This window comes from Mytilus galloprovincialis, chromosome 6 (assembly GCF_965363235.1).
Source record: "Mytilus galloprovincialis chromosome 6, xbMytGall1.hap1.1, whole genome shotgun sequence".
NCBI classification, from domain to species: Eukaryota; Metazoa; Mollusca; class Bivalvia; order Mytilida; family Mytilidae; genus Mytilus; species Mytilus galloprovincialis.
In genome coordinates, this window is record NC_134843.1 from 64,160,128 (window position 1) to 64,183,967 (window position 23,840).

A 23,840-nucleotide genomic window follows, 5' to 3' on the forward strand; every position below is an offset into this window, starting at 1 on the left:
CCCGGTACTTATAGCTTATTAAGAATACAAAATAATGAAATACTTTTCTATCACTTACAGTCGAGTGAAATTTAAAAACAATCTTATTTAAAGACGTACTTCATATTGTGATGCAACAACATAACACACAGCATAATACTATAACAAACAAAATCTTATTATCTGTAATTTTTGATTTCATGGTGGTTAACAAAACCTACAAGTTAATTTTCGTTAAGGTCAAAGGTTCAAAGGTGAAAGGTGAACATTTAAAACATACTTTAAAAATGATTATTTGCCAATGCGTAATAATTATGGAGAAGGTACGGTCATTAAAAATGTGACAAGATACTGTCAAATTCGTAATAAAAAAAAACCAAGCTTAATCAAGAAATATTTACAAAAAATTGCGAGTTTAATTTTTTTAAGGGCAATTGTTGACGAAGGATTAAGATATGCAGAATACATTTGTATGTAAATTTAAACTTGAGGGGTTTGGTCTAATGGAGCACCAATTGTGTTCTCCGCGTAAAGAGAACAAATTTATGACTAATAACATTGTATCCGAGTTTAATATTGTCTTGTTTACTTGCATCATGGTTTTTTATACAATGCAGATCTACTTTGATGAATGTTTAGCGTAACAATGACGTCAACATCAATTTACAGTTATGGGAACAGGTCATCGGACATCTTAGATCATAACGTATTTTCAACCTGCAGTTAAAAAAAAAATATATATCATACCATTTTAGACAAAATTAAATGTAATTTCCATTCATATCAGTTAAAAGGAGCTAACAAAATTAGTAATCAAGTACCATTTCTTTTAATAAATAGCCTCCAATTTTTTCTATGTGTAATATTGTCTATCGGGACATTTTATTGAACAGAGGAAAACTGTCGATGTTTCGGTAGTTATATAGTGATATGTACCATTTTTCTTCAAGTGTGTACAATACTGTTGTAACCGTTTATAAAATTTAACCTACTATTTAATGACGTTAAACAGGCATCGAAATGAGCAACGCAGAACATTGATATCTATTGTGTAGGAAAGCAGCCTGAATGCTAAAAATCCGCTAACTACCTCATCTTTTTAACGAGACACAAAAAATTACGCAACGGCTAAGTTCTTCGCATATTTAAGTTTTATACATACTCATTTTCAAATATTTTGGAGGGAGTATTCCTGATGAAGAAATATCTAGAACATTGTTAGGGACGCACGAGATTTACAAAGTATTTTTTTTATTTACTCGCACTGGATCGATACAAAAGAAGGACGAAATTAATTTGTTACTCTAACAAGAACCCTTTGGAATATTTTTATAACTGTTTTGCCCTGTAAAATTATGTCTGAATGTAACCGCTATAATTTAGTGCTAAATTGTACATGCAAGTACACCAACAAAAAAAGTAGGAGTGAAATTTGTTTTGTACCTCTTACAGTTTTCAATAGCGAAAAATGATTTAACAGATCAACCCTATTTTTGCTGAAATAAACAATTTGTTTATTAGACTTCATCTTTGATGGATTTGACTGGATTGTGTCTTTACAGTTCGTTATCTGATAAAATAAAGATTTGTCTTCGTCTGATACCGATACAATACTATGGTACAAAATGTAAAATTAACCAGAATTTCAGCCATGGAAAATACTGTAACGTAAGGGGGGGGGGGGTGCAGGTTAGCATGTGAAAGTCCTGCTTATTTTTCTTATTTTAGCAGCCATCGTTGGTCTTAAAGACCTTTGAAAGGAGATCATGAGATATCGATAGTCTGTACTTAAAAAAAACTAGAAGAAATAAAAACAAAATCAAACGCAATCTCAAGAATTATTTTCATTTCATTTATCTATATATAACATATCAGGCAAATGAACATCACAAAACAATCCGTTATATAGAGACATAAGATTTAGATTAATTCTGTGAGTTGGTGTTTGAATGTAAATCAGCGTTTAAAATAATCTGTTATATTTAGTTTTTTTTTTACAATCATTCGATATCTCGTAAGTTTGAAATTTTCTGTTAAACTGTGCAAAGGGGAACAATTCTATTCAAATCAGAATCCTTGATTTTGATTGAAGCTTTGCTTTGTTTATTGTCAGAAACGATTGTTTCATCTATACCGATTGATTACACGAAATAGAAACGATAAACAACGTTTATAGTTATTTAGATACGCGTTTGCATCTAAAAAAGGTTTTTGACTTTTAGAGTTTATATTATAAGAGACCTAGGCTTAAGGAATACGCGAAAAAGAAATTGAGAGCCTTGTTCCCGTGTTTAAGCACTTGAGACCTAGGCTTAAGGAAATCGCGAAAAAAAGAATTGAGATCCTAGTTCCCGTGTTTAAACACTTGAGACCTAGGCTTAAGGATTACGCGAAAAGGAATTGAAAGCCTAGTTTCCGTGTTTAAACACTTGAGACCTAATCTTAAGGAATACGCGAAAAAGGAATTGAGAGCCTAGTTCCCGTGTTTAAACACTTGATACCTAGCCACTAGGAATACGCGAAAAAGGAATTGAAAACGTGTCAGATGATAAAAAAAGTACATCCCTAAGATGTTTAAATTTTACACCCCTCAGAAAAGACCATCCATCCCCCTTTAGCAGACATTAACTGGAAAGGCCCAATACAACCAAATGCAGTTGAATTCAACAATAAAAAAATGTTAATCAAAAGATGACTGAAGAATCACAAATATGATGAACAAATGGGCTAACCAAAGATAATAGGAAACAACAGGATCTGCTATTATTCAACAGAGTTTTTGAGAGTCAGATATAAAAAAGTTATTCATTAGAAAAAAACCTTATAATATAAATTAAAATTTAAGATATTAATGTTCAGTTGAAATTTGTACAGTTCAGTGATTACTGTGAATACGAGTGAACTGATTTTGACATACATCGTACAATCTGTTAATTAGCCGTACATTTGTTACGTTATATATTAATATACATAAGGATTGTCACAGTTAGCACCCTTTATTTCATTTCATTTAACATTTTTTTCTCATACAAAATGTAAGAAATTTTATAGCTAACTGAACATAAAAAGGGTAAAGAATAATAAAAAAAAGTAATATGCAAATGAAAACAAAAAAGTTGGATCTTCATACAGGTATATATTGCAAATTGCAAAATGATAAAAGACCGGTGAGGTAGGAAATTTTCATTGCAATAAAAAGCATAAATTTTCTTTGTTAGTGTTGTACTCTTACCTAATGAAGGTTAACTGAAGGGACGAGTACCAACCTTTCCCAGGCATTGGTTGACAGTGGCGTCCTACCCGATGGACTGTGGTGTCGCACAGCCCTGAAGGAGTAGAACTCCTGTACTGTTGTAGCCATTTGGAATGTCTGTCATATTGATATTTCTCATGTGGATGGGAAACAGTCATATACAGAGCAATCCTGGGAGAGGTTTTGGCTCATGTATAGGTGGAAGGGTTAAGTTTCGTGTAGAGGAGTGTTAGAGTTTGTGACTTATATCAAAATATACTAAATAAATAAAATATCCACGTTCTTTGGTTCAAAACCATGGTCACTGATTCAACATCCGGGTTGTTTGGCAACCAAATGTATTGGTTCTACTCGGGTTCTTTTCTGATGTTATCGTTGAACTTTGAAAAGATATCTGCAAGTATCCGAATAAAATGATAAAGTGGATCAAAGATGCTTATCTTTTATCTTTAAAAACAAAATAAATCAATTCTTTCAGATTTAAATATATAAACATAATTTATAAACATAAAGGGTTTGAAGACCTTAGATATAAATCAATGTGCAAAATGAACTTGGAGAACGTTTTATTCTTATTTTGATTGCAAAATACGTTATTTATACGTATTTCGCCTTTTTCGTAGTTGATAATTGGTCAGATTAAATATAATCTCAATTTAAAAAGCAACTAGTCATTTCTAATAAGAACTTTTTTTTAAATATTACAAACACAATTTTGTAAAATGTTTGAAATTGTTGTCCTCATACTAACATATACTGTATAAGTTTCGAACAACACGGTTGGTAACAAGACTTCAGTCCAGTTGTGCTGGTGTTTATATGTCCAGGCTGTTGCAGAAAACAGCGATTTTCGACGACAGGACCAATTCGCTTGTTCGTCTATCCATCTATCTGTTCTTTATTTTTTCCACATTACTCTTAGTTTTTGTTTTGTGCGTGCTCTTTGGCTGTAAAATATAAATAAATAAAAATAATTTTTTGGATGTTTTAAAAGAGTCCAGTGGCAAATATTTCATGAAAATCATCCTCACCTTCGCCATTATTTGCTGTTACAAAATGATAGAAATTATCATAAATTAAGGAATGTATCTCCCTCATGCAAAGCTCTGATTCCTTTCATGGATTTGGCTATACTTTTTGGACCTTTTGGGTTATAGCTCTTCATGTTTTATATAAGCTTTGGATTCAAATATATTGGCCACGAGAATCACTGAAGAGACATGTATTATCGAAATGCTCATCTAGTGCAAGAAAATTGGTACCGTTAATTTTATTATTACCACTGGGTCGATGCCTCTGCTGGTGGACTATTAGTCCCCGAGGGTATCACCAGCCCAGTAGCCAGTACTTCGATACTGGCATAAAAATACGGATTTTTTGTGTAATTAAAATTTGCTGTTGCAAAATGATATAAATTAAGGAATGTATCTCCCTCATGCAAAGCTCTGATTCCTTTCACGGATTTGGCTATACTTTTTGGACCTTTTGAATTATAGCTCTTCATCTTTTATATAAGCTTTGGATTTCAAATATATTGGCCACGAGCATCACTGAAGAGACATGTATTGTCGAAATGCGCATCTGGTGCAAGAAAATGGGTACCGTTAATTTTATTATACCGCCTGCTCTATCGTTCAGAATTCAAACGACAAAATACAATTTACACCATTCCTCTTTGTCATGGTTTTAACAACAAAAAAAGATACAAGTGTCAAATTTATAGATGCAAAATCGTTCGAAAATCACGTTTTAGTACTGCTAGCCTTTATCAATCAATAGGAGTGAGTAAAAAATCGTACGTTCAAACGATTGGATGAAAGCTAAGTCCCTACTATTAATACTGTTAATGCATTTCTACCGCAAATTTTGAAACCTTATTTTCGATATGTTGTCTGTCCTGGTGATAAACAAAATGGTATTATATAAATTTGATTGCATTGCTACATAAATTCTTTTATCCGTTGTATCATAAAATATCAAATCAAAACGATAATTTGTGTCCGTTTCCTAACGTTAATATTGCGAAAGATAATAACACATAGAAAAGAAAATCAATGGCAGAACATATACCCATAATCGAGGTACACGTTTCGCAAGTAGAAATAGCTCTGTTTTTTTTTTGTAATACCAGAAATACCAGGTGTCAGTAGGTATCATGTGTTAAATGAAGTCATTTCGTTTTACATGTTTCTATTTTGGAAATATATATTTCATCACTCACTTTTGTTCGCCCATGACAGTTACAAAACAATGGGGTAATCTGATTGTTGAACAACTAATTCTACCATAACGAAGGTGAAATTCGAATGTATGAGTGAGTATTTTTTATAAACTATGTATTGATTTAAATTACTGAAAAAGCATGAAAATTCTTCGTATTTTATAAAAATCTAGCTTAAATCCAATGCACTTTTCGAATTTTATTTTATGTGTAAAGAAATAGTATGTTTTTGAGAGTAACTAGGAAAGTTTCATTTGGTGAAAGGTAGAAAAACGTTGATGGTTTACAAATTGATTCGATATGAAAGAAATTTTGTTATTGAGTTCTTGCCAAACATAAGAAATCATCCCGGTTTTGTCCATGTAGTGCCATTAAACAAATTTTACCGATACCCCTTATTTTTCTTTTCATAATTTGATAACATACAGTTTAAAAAGCCGTGTCTGCACATTATATGAAAGAAAAAGGATATCGCTGTCAAATCTATAAAAATTCTAGAGACAATTAATTCCCGCCAAAATGTCAATGCTTATATCTCGAAAACAAGAAAAAGGACCCTTTTTCCGCGTTTTCAGTTCCTTAATTTATATACTATCAATTTATAACAGTCATCTGATAAAAATGTTATTTTGAAACGGAGTAGCGGACATCATAAAGAGGCACAAACTAATGTTCCGCACTTTTAAACAAGCCGCTCCGTTACGTATTTGATAAATAAACAAAAATTATATGGAACGAATAGTTGATAGAGGACCGTTTTATATCGAAAATTGACCATTGACGTACAAATTGAAATATATGTGGAAACAATTTTTGCGTCCAATGGCTTGTTTTATTATGTATAAACTGATTTTAAATTTGATTAAATATACTACTCAAACATATAAAGTTGAATGTTTTTTTATTATCTGATTAGATAATCAAGTAATATAGAACACAGGAAGTTGTTTGGACAAGCACTAGTAAAATATGAAGTCGATAATTTAACACTTTACCAAAGAGACAAATTCCAATGATGAACAACAACAATGCATTCTTTTACTCCTCCAATTTGAGCAACTTCTTGCATATAAATAGTGACAACGCTTCAGCGTATTATCATCAACTATGTTTGACATATAATAAATCAGAGTATTTGTCAAACCCTATATATGGGTACGTGATTCCTATCATAGCATTAGTTTTGTTGGTTCTTAACTCATTAGCCATCACCGTGTTCATGACAACAAACCGGAAATCACCAACAAATATTCTACTGACCGCACTTGCGCTTTCAGACAGTTTAGGAATATTAGTTATTAGTCCAACGTTTATTCTTGTCTATGGATTTGAAAACAATTTCAAAGTTATGAAATATCCGTTTTGTATTTTCCACGATCTTTCTTATTATTTAGCCTCTATGTTTCATTGCATTTCAAAATGGCTGACAACAACATTAGCAATACACCGTCTTATCGTGGTATCTATGTTATTCAGTGGTCGAAGGATTGCAACCATGAAAAATTCAATTCTGGGAATAGTGTTCATAGTAATATTTTCTGCTTCAATAAACATCATACCAACTTTACACAGCAAAATATATCGCTCTATCACACTATACAACACAGACGACAATGAATTCATCAGCAATATTTGTGTGTGTAGTGGACGGGGTACATCAGAAGAAGAAAACTTAGTTGTAACATGGATGAAAGATACAATAGGAACAATACTGCCCTGTTGCATCCTTACTGTGGTCACTGTTGTGCTAATTTTCAAGCTTAAAGAAGCAAAGAAGGAAATGGCAAGGCTCCAAACTGAGACTGCTTCAAAGAGACGTAAATTTAGATACATAGACAGAACTAATAAAACAATTATTATTATTTTGGTATGTTTCTTGGTAACGGAACTACCATTTGCTGTTGTCTATACATGGATAATTGTAGAACCCGACCCAACACGATCAGAATTAGATATAGAGAGCAGATTCATATCCGCCACAATCCTCAACCTAATCGTATATATAGGATTTTTATCTAATTTCTTTATATTTATGACAATGAGTTCCTCTTTTCGACAGAGGCTTAGAGAAATTTTACGTATTCCAACGAAAAGAAAATCAGCTGCTCAGACTCTCATTCTCCTCCATCAAAAGATAAGTACGAGTATAGAAGTTAGAGAAAAATAAGTAATATAATTTTTTGCTTTTTTTGTAATACAAATAAGGATTAAAGTTCTTATGATGATTTGAGACGAGTTATTTTGATTTTAGATTTATGCTCTGAGAGTGTGCAAGACTTTTCAAACGTTTGACCCGATGTATAGAAACAGCGACTCAAAATCATTATATGATGTATTTCAAAAACCTCTGACATCAGAACATTGTTAAACACTATTATATCATCGCCTTGTCACCTCTTTTGTTATCGATTCATAGAGAATAGTAGTCGGCAATATACAAGTATATGAATAGTTCAACATTACCTGCCTTTTCATTTGCTTAATTCATTCCAGGAACCTCATCATTAGTGTTTGTTTTATTTTAAATTGTTATCTTCTCTATAGTAGGAATTTGGTGTATTCCACAATACTCTAGACCAGTTACAACGTTTGTCGATTCGGTTCGATATTGAGCGTTACATAGTTTATGAGGAGAAAAATACTTATCTTACCTCCTATACCATGTTGTATACATTTCTAAGAACATGATTGGTTAAGAGCAACATCGTAGAGACCGTGTATATTCCATATTAGGTTAGTAATATTGGGTTAGTAGTGGAGTTGTGTCCCTTTATACAAACAACACGGCGGTGAGAAAAATTCTTAGTTTCAACACAATTAAATGGATAATGAAGGATTAAAATTAATTCCTTACAACACATTTAAAGCTAACAAGTTGTTATTGTTGGCATTTGGTTTTTAATATGGTTCATAATACTAACAATATTGAAGACTTAATCACTTTTATAAGCCACTATTCTAAATATCACATGTCTAGATAGTCGGTAAGATAAATTCGTTACATAGTGTGCTAGTGACCTAATACGATATATGGTTCAGTAAATTCCATATGGGGATTCGAGCTCATATTTATCGTAGTAGGTCACTAGCGTTCTATGTAACTAATAATATAGATTCTACCACTGCATCGAGTATAATACGATATTTATTCACTCGAGACAGTTAAAATTTCAAATTTAAAATACAAGAGAGAATAATTATCATCTTGCACGAGTCGGTGGTGGAATCAGTTTCTCTAAAAGAGGCGTTGAAATACCAGGGCAAACTCATAGATCGAAATTAAACTGACAACTTCATGACTAAAGAGAATAAAAGAAAAATAACAGTACACCAGACACAATATAGAAAACTGAAGACTAATTCCCTAATGATTTTTAGAAGAAAGGCAAACAACACAATCCTTTCATGCGAATTATCTGCAAAAAGTTGCGTTTCTTTTATATGACGTCATCAGACATGGTCCCCATTTTCTCATGAAGTCACAATAGGAAATTCAGAAAAAGAACATTTGACGTTGTAATCGAATTTTGACCAATGACATACTGAGATCAAACGAACCACACATTGATTAAATACAAATAATCAACAGGTCGGGAACAGAATAAATCTGGTAAGAAAATTGGATGTGCGAGTACATGAGTCAAACAAATCATGACAATACCATGGCAATAAAAAAAAAAAAAAAAAAAAAAAACGAAAAAGGGCAATAAAGAAACAACATATGAAGGTAACATAAGACTGAACAACACGAACCCCACCAAATATCAGTGTGATGTCAGGTGCTTCGAAAGGGTAAGCAGATCTAGTTTTTTCTACATGTAGCATCTGTTATATGTTGCGCATGTAAGTTCACACCCGGTGATATGTATAATTCGGGAGGTTACATTCAAGTAAAAGAGGACGGGATAATATTTGCGGTTGCAACAATTAAAAGCAATGACACCAATCAATTATTTATTGAAGATCGCATGATGACTTAAAACTGTCAATTGAATTATTTGCTCGGAGTCGGAACATGTAGGTAAATTAACTTCCTGTGAATTGTTACTTTGTAAACTAGTACAGTAAAACATAACACAGCCGCCGGGTGCGGGATGTGCTCGCTTTGTTGAAGATCCCTTGATGGCCTTCGGCTGTTTTCCTCTCTTTGGTCGGGTAGTTTTCTGTTTTGACACATTCCATATTTCCATTCTCAATTTTATTATATTCATATTACATAGACATGTTCTCGTCGTTATTTAAACGTAATATTTGGCAGTGGACATTAAACACAAATTGACCCTTCTTTGTATCCCATTAACTCATATTCAATGCCAGTTAAGTCAATAGACCTTCGAATTGCTAACGTTAATTCAATGAATTATTCTTAACAAGAAGAGTTGTTTCTTTGTCGATTTGTGCAACACGGTTATTTCCCCTAATGCACACATTCAAATATGAAACTCAAACAAAATCAATAAAACATGAATGAGAAAAGCTTAAGATTTTGGTTTACACCCATGTAACTATATAAAAGATTAGCTATCAGAAAAAGGCAAACACATATCACAGCACTGATACAAATTATGAAAAGCTGAGTACTTGAACTGATATTGTTCTGCTTGGTGATATTGTCACTGTCATTTAAAATATTTTTTACTGAACATATACTTATACTATATAACTTTAATGCCCCTTTTTAATCATTTTAACAAAAAATTCATGCACGTATGTAAGGTTGTCCTCGAAAATGTCATACAGATAGGGATAGAAAAGAGGGGCGAGAGAGACCAAAGTGTCATTTAAGCTCATAGATCGAAAAAAAACTGACAACGCCATTGCTAAAAAAAAAAGACAAACCATTAAAAGTACACAAGACAGACCATAGAAAACTAAAGACTAAGGACACAAACCCTACCAAAAAAAAAAAACTGGGGGTGTTCTCAGGTACTCCAGAAGGGTTAGCAGATCCTGCGCAATATGTAGCATCCGTCGTGTTGCTCATGTTATTATAAATCCGGTAAATAGGCTTATTCGGTATGTCACATCCGTGCAAAGGGAAGGGGATTGTAGTAACGTCATAAGGAATACATCCGATATCATCTATAAAACAGTTATTCCATAACAATCAACCAACTCGTGATGGCGTCCGTAAAATTACGATGGAATAGTTTCAACTGCACCATTTGGAACTCATAGTTTTATAGCTTTCTTCTGAGCAGCAACCCTCTATCAGGGAAATCATAATAAGAAATAAAAACCCGGAAATATCGTAGCAATTGGGAGATAGATACTCCGTGTGCAGGCGCTGCTTGAATGTTGCTACATAGAAATGGAAAATTCTAAATTGGGAAGCCAAAATCATCTCTTTTGTCGTAAAGGTTTTGTTTTCAACCGACCCACATTGTCAATTTCTAGATGTAATTGAGCGTCACTGATGAGTCTTATGTAGACGAAACGCGCGTCTGGCGTATAAAATTATAATTCTGGTACTTTTGATAACTATTAAGATATGAGGCAGGACTAACTGTATCTGTTGTAAACTTTATCTCTATTTCAAAGAGATAGATTCATTCAATAAAGTTACAAAATTAGGAATTATTTAGTGATTAAAATTCATCTACACGTATGATATACCGGAAAATAAAGTTAAAGGATATTGCTAACTTCTTATCTTTCTTCCCAATAAGTTCCTGTGTGAAGTCAGCCTCATAATAGTAAAGAAACAAGTCGGCAAGAAGACAGACACAATTGGTTCTCATTGGAATAAGCTTATAATCTCTTATATGTTGTCACGAGTCAGGAAGATTTATGTGTACTTTGACAATTTTTTTAGAAGATCCTTGCAATTGTATTTGCATATCAATCTGCCAAAGTGTCCATCTTTTCATCAATCCCACTTGGTTTTTTTTCACAATTTATCTAATTATGTAAATCCACATTGAAATAACTGTACACCAACTGCAGATTTTTCATATTCAAACCTTTTCTCTCAAATGTTAGATTGAAGATAAAAGAGTTGGTTAATAAAGAAATACGTTTCATTTTTTTTTTACATTAGAATCAGTATTACTTAGAATATTTTCAAGTATCGTAATATGTTTCACAGTTTTCCCACGTCTTCTTCCAAATGCATAGTTAAATGCTAAATTTTTTCTTTACTTTTAAGTTCATTTCGTCATTCACGTATTCACGTGAATATATATGATTGTCTTTACATTGTTTTAATTTGAAAATGATTGTTAATTAAAACGCGCTTCAGACGCACCAAACTTTCAAATAAGTTAAAAGAGGCCAACAGAAATGATTTTACTATTACATAGATATGTCGTCTTTACTGTTTGAGTTTTGTATATAGTTTTACATCACATGTAGATATAATAAACACCTATTTATTTTTATGTTCTACTTAAATTGTTCACAACGCAATATAGGAATTTTACTTTCATAAATGATTTTGCGAAAATGAGTATCCCTATACATAATATGGATATTGTTTAAAAGTTGTAACACATATATATGGGATTTGTATAAATGTAGGCAACAGACTAAATAGTTGATTTGAGCAAAAAATAATCCGGGAAAGAAACTTACAAACTAAACTCGATGAAAAAAATAAACTATTACATGTAGCTACTCAATGATGTTATATGACATTTTCAAGAAATGTCGAATCAGATTATCATATCTATAAATGTTATTAATCAATTATTCAAATGTGTTCACACAAATCTAATGTTTATTACATTTATAAATTTTTCACAGCTGTTGTCGTTGGTTTGTGGTCTCCGATTACTAAATCATTGAATAGAAAATGTTGGACCTTAAAAACACTCATGTCAAACACAAAAACCTACTCATTGATGAGTCATACTTTTATCTCAAAGACTTGCATCACTTTAATATTTTTTGATGATTAACGTTACACACTAAATCACTATTATATCTATCGATTTGAAGCAACCAATATTAATTTAAAGACAAAATTACTACTCGTACCTATATTTTGTTTTAATTGTCGACACAAAAGTGCATCCATGAAATGTTTTGTTTGTTACTGATAATAAATATCTTTTATTTAATTTTATATTATTACCAATATTCATTCACTCACCAATTATCGTTTCAATTATATTTTACAATTGTTCATTTTATATCGATTCAACATGATAAATAATAAACCGTTTGTACAAAATCATAAATTTTATCAAATCAGTTCATAGAAATGAAAATAAGGTTGAATGGTATGATTGTCACTGAGAAAACTACCAACCAGTGACCTACGACCGAGAATATAAACATGGTAACCAACAGTTGGTAAATCGTTTTCAACATTGAACAAACACATACTGTAAAGTAAGCTATAGTAAAAGCTCCAGTATGACCAGATGTGAATTTACTCAAAAGTAACAATCAACAGCGGTCTCGTGCAAGTTTTAAACAATAAACGAAATATAAATTTGACAAAACTTCCCTGAATAACACGCTTCTGACGTAGGAAGGTACACAAAGAACACCTCATGTACAAATAGTTTTAAAAACAGCTTTGGAAAATTAAAAAAAAATACCACTTTACAAGTTCTACGGCTTACATCATTATTTCATCATTTCAACTGGACTGCCTTTCATTTTTGATAATTAATTCAGAAGTAGTTCATAGCTATCTTACTGGCGGACGTGACATTTAACATCTTATGCATTGTGCACGTACAGAAGGTCACTCTGACTCTGTTTATTCATAATATACTACAAACTGTTTATAGTCCTATGTTTATCTTGTTTCTTCGTAATACTGGAATAAACAAACGAATCTCAACGTTGAATTGTGTGATTTTCAACGTTTTGAACGGTTACTCTTGAATAAGTATAAATTTCTTTCCGCATGTAAACAAATATTCTTATTATTTTTATCTTAAACCTATATGGAAGAACGGTTATTTGTATAACAAGATTTCAATACACACCTATCCGTCTAGGTAGTTATTAAATCAATCTAAAACATTCTAGAAGCTAGTATATGTAGTAAAACACATATATATATATATATATATATATATATATGTTTTATATTCATACAAAGTTATTTTCCGATCCAGGTAAATCCGACATCTATTTTTAACCTTGATGATGAAATCTATTTATATAGCTGAAAGTTTCCGAAAATCTGTATTAAAACCAGCCATTGTGCATGTTAATGCGCAAATTCAGTTCACCATTCGAGGATCATACATAATAAACGTTGTATAAGGTAAGTGTTCAAACTTTATCACGATGCAGATATTTTAAAACGGTTGAGTTTGTTTTAAAACATATCGATTCCAACCGTATCTGATGATAGTTATTCCAGGAAAAAGTAAGAGAAATAGTTGCCTTTGCTTATTGTTGAAGGTCATACGGTGAACCACAGTTTATTTTATATCATTCAGTCTCTTACATGTATGAAGTTTTTTCTCATTGACAATCATAGCACATCTTCTCTTTTTTTCTCTAGGCGTAGATAAAATGTCTTTTTCCTTCGTGTCGTGTACTATGTCTTTGTCTGTATAATAATTGCAAGATTAGTTTTTGGACGTGACTGTAATTGAGCTGGATATTCCCGTACATCATATATTATAAATATTTTTATGATTTATTATATTAAAATTACTTGTAACCATTTTATTATGTCAGTTATATGCTAAAAGGTCAAAACTTGAAACTAAAAACATTTGATTTTTTGTATTTGATAAAAAACGAAAAACATTTTTAAACTACATCTTGTTATGAGGAAATCCCATAAGAATTATTAAAACAATGAATATAAATTGAATTTAATATAAATAAACTCCGAATACCTCTCAATTGCAATATGTCCATCAGGTATGTCATTTGTACTGTCTTACAAAATATATATCATAAATCAGAAGTCATTTTTTCAAAATTTGTCTTTTTGTCACTAATTTAGAATGCATAACAATGCTATCATAGAAGGTCATGGGGTGGATTGAATATTTTGTTATCTCTGTTACCTTTTGAAAAAAAATGTATTATTATTCTTATGTTATCATGGTAATAATGAACTTTGTTTGGTGGAAATTTCAACACCTGATATGCTTTATATATTTGGATCGATATGTATGTAACATACATTTCTTATTTTCAGAAAATGTTAGAAGTTGGATTACTATTAGTGCGCACAAATGATTTTGTAATACATATGCGATATATATTTTAAATATTTGAGAGACAATATACAATTGATATGAGCCGTTTGTTTATTTTTATCAGAAAGAATTCTAGATGTTTTGCAATTCAGGTTATTAATAAAATAAAAATACTCAATTTATCAATGACCAATTAGCAAGGATTAATACTTTACCCCTTATGTTTTTCAGTCAAATTTTTAAACATAAATATTTCTTATTTATTGTTCCTTGCATACTAACAAGTGCGTTCAAAAAGAAAGTAAATATTTGAACTTAAACATTTTTTAAAAACTATTTATCATAATCAAGTCAATGAAATAATTAAAAAAGCAGTTAATTATTATTATTATACGGAAGTCAAACTCTTGGAAAAGTAACTGATATTTCAAAAAATTTAAAATCAATCTATAAAGAAAAAAAATTAAAATAGTATAAGACCAACTGTTTTAAATTTAATTTGGAACCTTAGAAACTAACTTCATTTTTTTTAATGTCATTTCAGCTAAATATTGTGTTATCAATTTGACGAACAAAATTTCAACAAAGATATCTTTGAAGAATAGTAAGAAGGTAAGCAAAATATGTCATTAGGATTATAGTATTTTTTATATGTGCGAAACTATATATGATATTAAAATGAAATAAGACTGTATAGAAATAAATTTCAAACATATTATAATATATACTTAACCTTTACATGTTTTGCATATCCGCTTATATTACTGGCCTACATGTATATTTTTAATCGTGGACTTATTGAACTGCATGCCATTGATCTGTTTATGTATTTTACTACATTTTCTGAAAATCGGTTTAAAGAAATTAAGGGCAAATGCTTATTTACACTACAGTACACTATGGATATCTAAAAAAGTAGCTGCATGTATATAAAAAATAAAAAAATAGAAAGCTTTATAACAAACGTCATACTTACCCTTTCAGACAAAAATGGGAAGAGATACAGATAGATTAAGGATTATCAGCATGAATGCTTCTGGTAGGAAAGGAAAACAGTATCAAAACTATCGGCATTCTTACCTGAACGAAATTATCGGACACGATGAGCCCGATATATTATTTTTGCCAGGGGACAATCCTGATATGTCGTCACCAGTCCTAACAGATTATCGTCAAGCACAAGTCGCTCATAATCACGAGACTGTACTTTTGTACGATACGAAGAGGTTGCAATTGAAAACCCCAAATTGGTACGATATGATACCATCCTTAGTTGTTCCAGGCATCTCACTAGGCAAATTAATGTATCCTCTAGTCCACATCCTGGCTCCGAAACCGACACAACATATCGTCAAACAGTTCCATTGTGTCAGTTGGCACTGGGAGCTGACTCCAACTGCATCAGATTTACGTTATAAGTTTGCATCTCGTTACCTATGGTTGGCTCAGTATCTTGGCTGGATTTCTGGAGTGGAAATCCTGATAGGAGGTGATTTTGATTTACCAATTCAACAGATACAAAAGCTCATAGATGAACATAATACACTCGTCCGAGAAGCACTTGAAGATGTCAAACCATTTTTTCGGGACATGGGGTACATGGATGAAATGACAGATAATATTAATCGACCAGGACGACGGCTACGACAACTTAAACTCCACAAGTGTAGATCTTCTTTAGGAGTAAACAAGGAAACCGACTATTTTGTTGCATCAAAGGAAATGCAGCTATGTAATACCGAAATGATGACGACTTCGACCCTTCCAGGCAGATGTGCTAATCTAACTGTAACCAGGCCCGCTGTACATCAATACTGTCCTGCACCAACGAAGACAGAAATGTGTATTCCTGCACGGCCACCAAGACACAACGGAGGTTAAAATCAATCCTACATCGCTTTTTTATAAAATCTTATTTATATTGTTATATAGTGTGCGTATTTTTTTTAATCATTTAATTATCATTTAATATATTGAAAAAGTGAGGGACAACCCGCGCCCCCAAAAAAAAAGAATAAAAAAAATTAAATAAAACATAATAAATATTTTAATTCTTCACCTTTTGGTTTTTGAATGATGTATCGATATTTTTCTCTTACGTAGATAGATTGAAAATGTGTTAATTTACATCGAGTTAAACTAATTGAAGTTTTAAAAAAATACCCCCTTGTCTGCGAGGTTTTATTTTCTTTTTTCGAGTTCCCGGATTAGATTTTTCTTAAATAACATATTAAATCGAGGGAACAACTTTTCGTTAAGTTCAAGAAAATAAACAACACGCGAAAAATCTTTACCATAGATGAAAGTGTAATTTATTTGTTAATATGCAGTTGTTGTTTTCAATATCACTAAGATACATTTTCAAACCTCAACATCCCTAAGGATGCAAAACACAAAGTTTAAGTATAAATACCTATTCCACTACTTTTTTGTTTTAAAAAAAAAATATTTACCTTTGTGAACTGATACATTTAGTTGTTACTTTTGTTGTTTACTCTTTTGTGTTCATAAAATGGATTATTGCCTTATCATGATAATGTTCATTTATTAGGCTGTGACATTCAATTTAACGGCTTTGAAACAATAATTTGCAATTTGTTTTTATATGGTTATTTCCTTCATTATCTTTAGACAAATCCATTTCAAAATGCCATATACTTGTTTACAGGTTTGATGTTTTACATTTTTATGATACATTTGAATGTACATCTTTAGCTATATGTGCTATTCATTTAGTAATTTATTTTGACTGTAAGTTATCACTTATTTACATTATCATAATTTAATCATTTGCTCTTCCAACTCTGTGGAAAGTTCTTTCGAAGTACTGTATATAAACCCTTAAAATATATTAAAATTAATAGCAGATAATGTAGAGGTAGGCTAAATTTTCTTTTCCTTTTTTCTCTATGACATATAGTCATTGAAATGCGAACAAGCAATCCTAAATTTTGGGAAAACTACAATTCATAATCAATAGTAGAAGTGCATGACCTAAGAACTAGTATCATTGTTATGAGTCACTGCTATTTACATAAGTTTATGTATATCCTTTGTATCAATCATAACAATAATGTTAGCATCATGGTATTAGTTGGTATACATTGATGCAAAAATAAGAATATGAAATAAAAAAAAGAAAAAAAATCAGCATGAAAAATACAAATCAATAAATAAGTTCAAAGTCCTACATTCGATAGTTGTTTCCTCTTCAAAGTGAATGAATACTATGTACCCGTCCATCCTGGAGCGAAATGTTAAGACCAAAGGTTATATATATATTGATGTAAGCTGTGAATATTTACTGACAAGTTTCGTTTTGTTGATGAGATGAATTTTCGAAAATGAATCTCCTTTGAAAATATATCCATTATCTGTATTTGCTACTTTATTAAGTAATCACAAGTAAACAAATATTTGATGTATTGGTTGATGTATGGAAAGACAGATAAAGCTTATATATGTTACAAAGCATTTGACTCATTTCTAAAATATAAGTGGCTTATTCTACATGTGTCTTTGTTAATCATTTCTTCACATTAGAACCAAAAGGACAAAAGCTTTAAATACATTTGTAATAATATTATAACTATTATTTTTGTACCATCTTACATTGTAAATAAATCATATTTCATTGTTTTCTGTTATCATTATTATTCTTCTCCAATTTTACAACAAGGATTTGCAGTTGAAAAAGTCCATCACAATATAAAAATCCGAAGATTTGGTATAATTATATCAATGACACAGCTATCAACAACGAAACTGAAGGACAAAGATAATACCACATGCAAAGAAATGCTTACAGAATAAAACTTAGTACAAGCTAGATTCAATTCCATTTGTGTGATTTACAACACTTGTTTTGTGGTAAAAAATAAAACTAGAGGCTCTTAAGAGCATGTGTCGTTCACCTTGGTCTATGTGCATATTAAAAAAAAAACCAGATGGATTAAAGACAACATTGTGTTTTGGTGATGGTGATGTGTTTGTAGATCTTACTTTACTGAACATTCTTGCTACTTACAACTATTTCTATCTATAATGAACTTGGCCCATTAGTTACAGAGGAAAATATTTTGTTAAAATTTACAAAAATTTACAAAATTTATGAAAATTGTTAAAAAATTGACTGACAAAGGCAATAACTCCTTAAGGGGTCAACTGACCAATTTGGTCATGCTGACTTATATGTAGATCTTACTTTTTTTTAAAATTATTGCTCTTTACACTTTATCTCTATCCATAATAATATTCTATATAATAACCAAACACGGCAAAATTTCCTTAAAAATTATCAATTCAGGGGCAGCAACCCAACAACCGGTTGTTAAATTCATCGGAAAATTTCAGGGCAGATAGATTTTGACTTGATAAACAATTTAACCCCTTTTCCGATTTGCTCTAAATTCTTTGGAGTCAGAGTTATAAGCCAAAATCTACATTTAACCCCTATGTTATATTTTTCGCCATCTCGGCCATCCTAGTTGGTTGGTCGGGTCATCGGACACATTTTTTAAATGATGATTGTGGCTAAGTTTTATCATATTTGGCCAAGTAGTTTCAGAGGAGAAGATTTTTGTAAAAGATAACAAACATTTACTAAAAATTGGTAAAAAAATACTATAAAGGGCAATAACTGCTTAAGGGGTGAACTGGCCATTTTGGTCATGTTGCCTTATTTGTAGATCTTACTTTGCTGAACATTATTGGTGTGTACAGCTTACCATAATCTATAATAATATTCAAAATATAACCAAAAAACGGTAAAATTTCCTTAAAATTGCCAATTCAGGGGCAGCAACTTAACAACCGGTTGTCCGATTCGTCTCAAAATTTATATTATTAAATGATAATCCAACTTCGTACGTTTTTCTGAAAATAAGAAAAATATGTTACCTTTGATAACTATTTACACCACTGGGTCGATGTCACTGCTGGTGGACGTTTCGTCCCCGAGGGTATCACCAGCCCAGTAGTCAACAGTTTTGACATGAATATCAATAATGTGGTAATTTTTATAAATTTCCTGTTAACAAAACTTTGAATTTTTCGAAAAACTAAGGATTTTCTTATCCAAGGCATAGATTACCCGTATTTGGCACATCTTTTTGGAATTTTGGATCCTCAATGCTCTTCAACTTTGTTCTTGTTTTGCTATATAGATAGTTTGATATGAGCGTCACTGTAGAGTCTGATGTAGACCGAACGCGCGTCTGGCGTACTAAATTATAATTCTGATACCTATGATAACTAGTTAGATACGGATTGATCTAAATATATATATATATATATAAATATATATGTATATAAAGTGCCTAGAAAATCAACCTTACGATGTTAGAGTAGATTTGATTCGTAACTTCCTCCATTTGCAGTTGTCACTACACACAGGCAGACATATATACATACATATATATATATATATATATATATATATATATATATATATATATATATATATATATATATATATATATATATATAATTATTTTCTGTGACTGTATCTTACATCCATTTGTAGGATCCTTTACTAAAGATAATTTAGCTGATCTGTAACAATAACATCTTCATGCCTTATATATCATGTACTGCAGTACGCCGCTAGATTAAAACTGACGTGGAAAGGTAACACACGGCCAGCGAAAGCTCTTTTTTTGAGAGCCCAGGTGGTCGTGTGGTCTAGCGGGACGGCTGCAGTGCAGGCGATTTGGTGTCACGATATCACAGTAGCATGGGTTCGAATCCCGGCGAGGGAAGAACCAAAAATTTGCGAAAGCAAATTTACAGATCTAACATTGTTGGGTTGATGTTTAGACGAGTTGTATATACATTATGTACACAGCCATGTATCACCATCATTGATGGCGATCCGATGGATACATCTGTTGTAGGGTTGTCACTGACTCAGACGTACTTATAAAGATAATTATTTTCTGTGACTGTATCTTACATTCATTTGTAGGATCCTTTACTATAGATAATTTAGCTGATCTGTAACAATAACATCTTCATGCCTTATATATCATGTACTGCAGTACGCCGCTAGATTAAAACTGACGTGGAAAGGTAACACACGGCCAGCGAAAGCTCTTTTTTTGAGAGCCCAGGTGGTCGTGTGGTCTAGCAGGACGGTTGCAGTGCAGGCGATTTGGTGTCACGATATCACAGTAGCATGGGTTCGAATCCCGGCGAGGGAAGAACCTGCAGTACGCCGCTAGATTAAAACTGACGTGGAAAGCAAATTTACAGATCTAACATTGTTGGGTTGATGTTTAGACGAGTTATATATATATAGATATCATAACAGGTAATTGAGCTAGATATTCCCGAAAAAAAATATGTAATGAATATCATATTTGATTTTTATATTATATTAAAATTACGTGAAACCATTTTATCATGCCAGTTATATGATAAAAGTTTTAAATTTGAAAATGAATACAACATTTGATTTTTGCATATGATATGGAATGATAAACATAATTAAACTGTACATTTTGTTGAATGGAAATCCCAATAAAATTACTAAAACAATAAATATAAAATGAAAAAGATATACATAAACTCCGATAACCTTTCAAATGCAATATATTCATCAGGAAGGTCAATTGTGCGGTCTTTTGTCATACTTCAGAAGGCATTATTATAACATTGGTCTATTTGCTACTAATTTAAAATTCATAACAATGCTATCATATAGAAGGTAAAGAGGATCGATTAACAATTTTGTTAATTCTGTTACCTTTTGAAAAAAAAATGTATAATTTATATTTGTATGTAATAACACACTTTGTTTGGTGGAAATTTCCATACCTGTTATGTTAAATATATATTTAGATCAATACGTATATATATGTAACATACATTTCTTATTTTCGGAAAACGTTAAATTGAATTACTATTAGTACGAATAAATGATTTTGTAATACATATACAATATATGTTTTAAATATTGGAGAGACAAAATACAAATAATATAAGCCGTTTGTTATGTTTTTTTTTTTTTTTAGTTAATTCGCTGTTCCAACTTAGTGAAACATTTCTTTTGAAGTACTTTATATAAACCCTGAAAATCAATCGAAAATTTTGTTAAAAATAAAATTCATCAATCCAACAAAAGCTTTAAATATATGTGTAATAATATTGTAACTATTATTTTTTACCATCTTTCATTGTAAATAAAACATATTTCATTGTTTTCTGCTATCATTATTATTCTTCTCCAATTTTACAACAAGGATTTGCAGTTGAAAAAGTCCATCACAATATAAAAATCCGAAGATTTGGTATAATTATATCAATGATACAGCTATCAACAACGAAACTGAAGGACAAAGATAATACCACATGTATATATGTTTTAAAATAGATGAGTTTATTTTCGTTGAAAAGATCCTATGGGTGAATCAAAAGTAATACCACAATATGCTTAATTTATTGACCTGACAACAGTATATCAACGATATCCCTTCTAAATAAGTCTGTTTTATGGTTTGTGTATTTTTTTTAAGGTAAATGCCGAAATGTTTGTGCTTTGTAAAGAATATTGCCAAATAAACTCGGATGCGAAATACCTAGACGTAAAAGATGTCTTCTTACTGATTTTGTTTTATAAATGGTGTCCTTGTACCGATGATTACATTTAGTAAATGTTTTGACTAGTTTGTGATATCGAAAACCCTGTTGAAATAATGGTTCAGTTATACAGAGATTTCTTTATTTAAAATCAAAGACGTTGTTATACACACAGTCATGTGCAAATCGAACAAGTTAAGATATATAAACATTATAAGACGCTGACAAGGAAACGTCATCATTTAAAAATCGATAATTAACAAAAAAATCGTCAATTTTATCTCACATTTTGGAAATCAGCTTCCCGTTGAAGATAAAGATATCAAGATACAGGAAAAGGCAGTGTTAATTATTAATATACGCTTTATAAAAGTTGAGCAGAATAAATCAATTTGAAATAGTCTATCATTTATGCCAATTGTCTCGTCTTATTTTACATTTCAAAATTCAATTTTACAAATCAGTTGATTTCATAACATGAACTATTTTGAATTAAGCTTAAACTATAAAGCCAAACAACACAAGTGTTTGTATTCATTTATGCAATATAAATACAGATCAATATGTTTGTAAAAAGTAAAATCACTAAAAAACTGAACGCCGAGAAATAGTAAAAAAGGAAAGTCCCTAATCAAATGGCAAAATTAAAAGCTCAAACACATCATACTTTCTCTTGTTTTAAACTGCAGAACTAAAATTACTTTTGTTGTGCAATATTTACTTTAAAAATGTGTAAAATGTGAATTCAAAAAGTATTTCATAGACACAAGAAGGTAAAATAACAAAAAAACTGAACTCAGAAAAAAATTCAAAAATGAAAGTCCTTCATTAAATAGCAAAATCAAAAGCTCAAACACATCAAACGAATAGATAACCACTGTCATATTCCTGCCTGGAGGCATTTTTTTCAGGTAGAAAATGGTGTATTGAACCTGGTATTAAAGCTAGTTTAACCTCTTACTTGTATAACAGTCGCATCAAATTCCAGTATATTGACAAAGTTGCAAGAACAAAACAAACTGACACAATCGATAAAAATGTCAAATATAGGGGTACAACAGTCAACATTGTGTTATCATCTTAACCACTATAAAAACAAAAAATGTAAGAAAGAAGCACAAAAGGGCATACATCAAATTTAACAATTTTATTTTGCTCAGTAGATGCTGGTCAGAATAAATAAAAATAAACTACTAAAGATTTACAGATAAGCATCCCGGAAACCCCACATTATGCATTCATTTCCTAACTAAATTTCCGTTTAGGCTTTTGACTGTGCATTAAATTGATTCGATTTAAGTCAGTTTCAACTGCTCTGAAATAATTTAAAGATTATGTAGTTCTGCACAGATCTCTTAATCGTAAGTCGAAATATGACATCGCACCAAAATAAACTAAATCAATAATGCAGAAAAGAAAAATAAATAGAGACAGAGTAATGATAATAATGATGAACGTATGTGGTTAAAAAGACAATCAATATAAGAATATAAGGAATTTAAGGGCAAACGATACAGTTTTGATCCCGTATTTAAATTTTGATGAAAATTTGCCTATTATTTTTGTCTAATTTTTTGTGTGTGTAATGTACAGTACAAGTCCCAAAATAAATGCAATTTTCAGAAACATTGCATGTTTACATCATACAAATTTGACCAATACACATCCATAGCCTTAAAGGCAAGTC

General features: G+C 31.1%; 1 protein-coding gene and 1 long non-coding RNA gene across 2 annotated transcripts; both read left to right on the forward strand.

Annotated features, from left to right (window-relative positions):
• The first annotated feature begins 5,452 nt into the window (after nt 1-5,452).
• Nucleotides 5,453-7,681, forward strand: LOC143080093 (uncharacterized). Its single transcript, XR_012979614.1, has 2 exons — nt 5,453-5,546; nt 6,370-7,681. It is a non-coding gene; the product is annotated as an uncharacterized LOC143080093 (long non-coding RNA).
• Nucleotides 7,682-13,546: 5,865 nt separating this feature from the next.
• LOC143080091 (uncharacterized) lies at nt 13,547-18,214 on the forward strand. The gene is made up of 3 exons (XM_076255773.1): nt 13,547-13,680; nt 15,120-15,187; nt 15,560-18,214. The coding sequence occupies exon 3, from the start codon at nt 15,566-15,568 to the stop codon at nt 16,454-16,456; it is 891 nt and encodes a 296-aa protein (XP_076111888.1). The 5' UTR covers nt 13,547-13,680; nt 15,120-15,187; nt 15,560-15,565; the 3' UTR covers nt 16,457-18,214.
• The last annotated feature ends 5,626 nt before the right edge of the window (nt 18,215-23,840 follow it).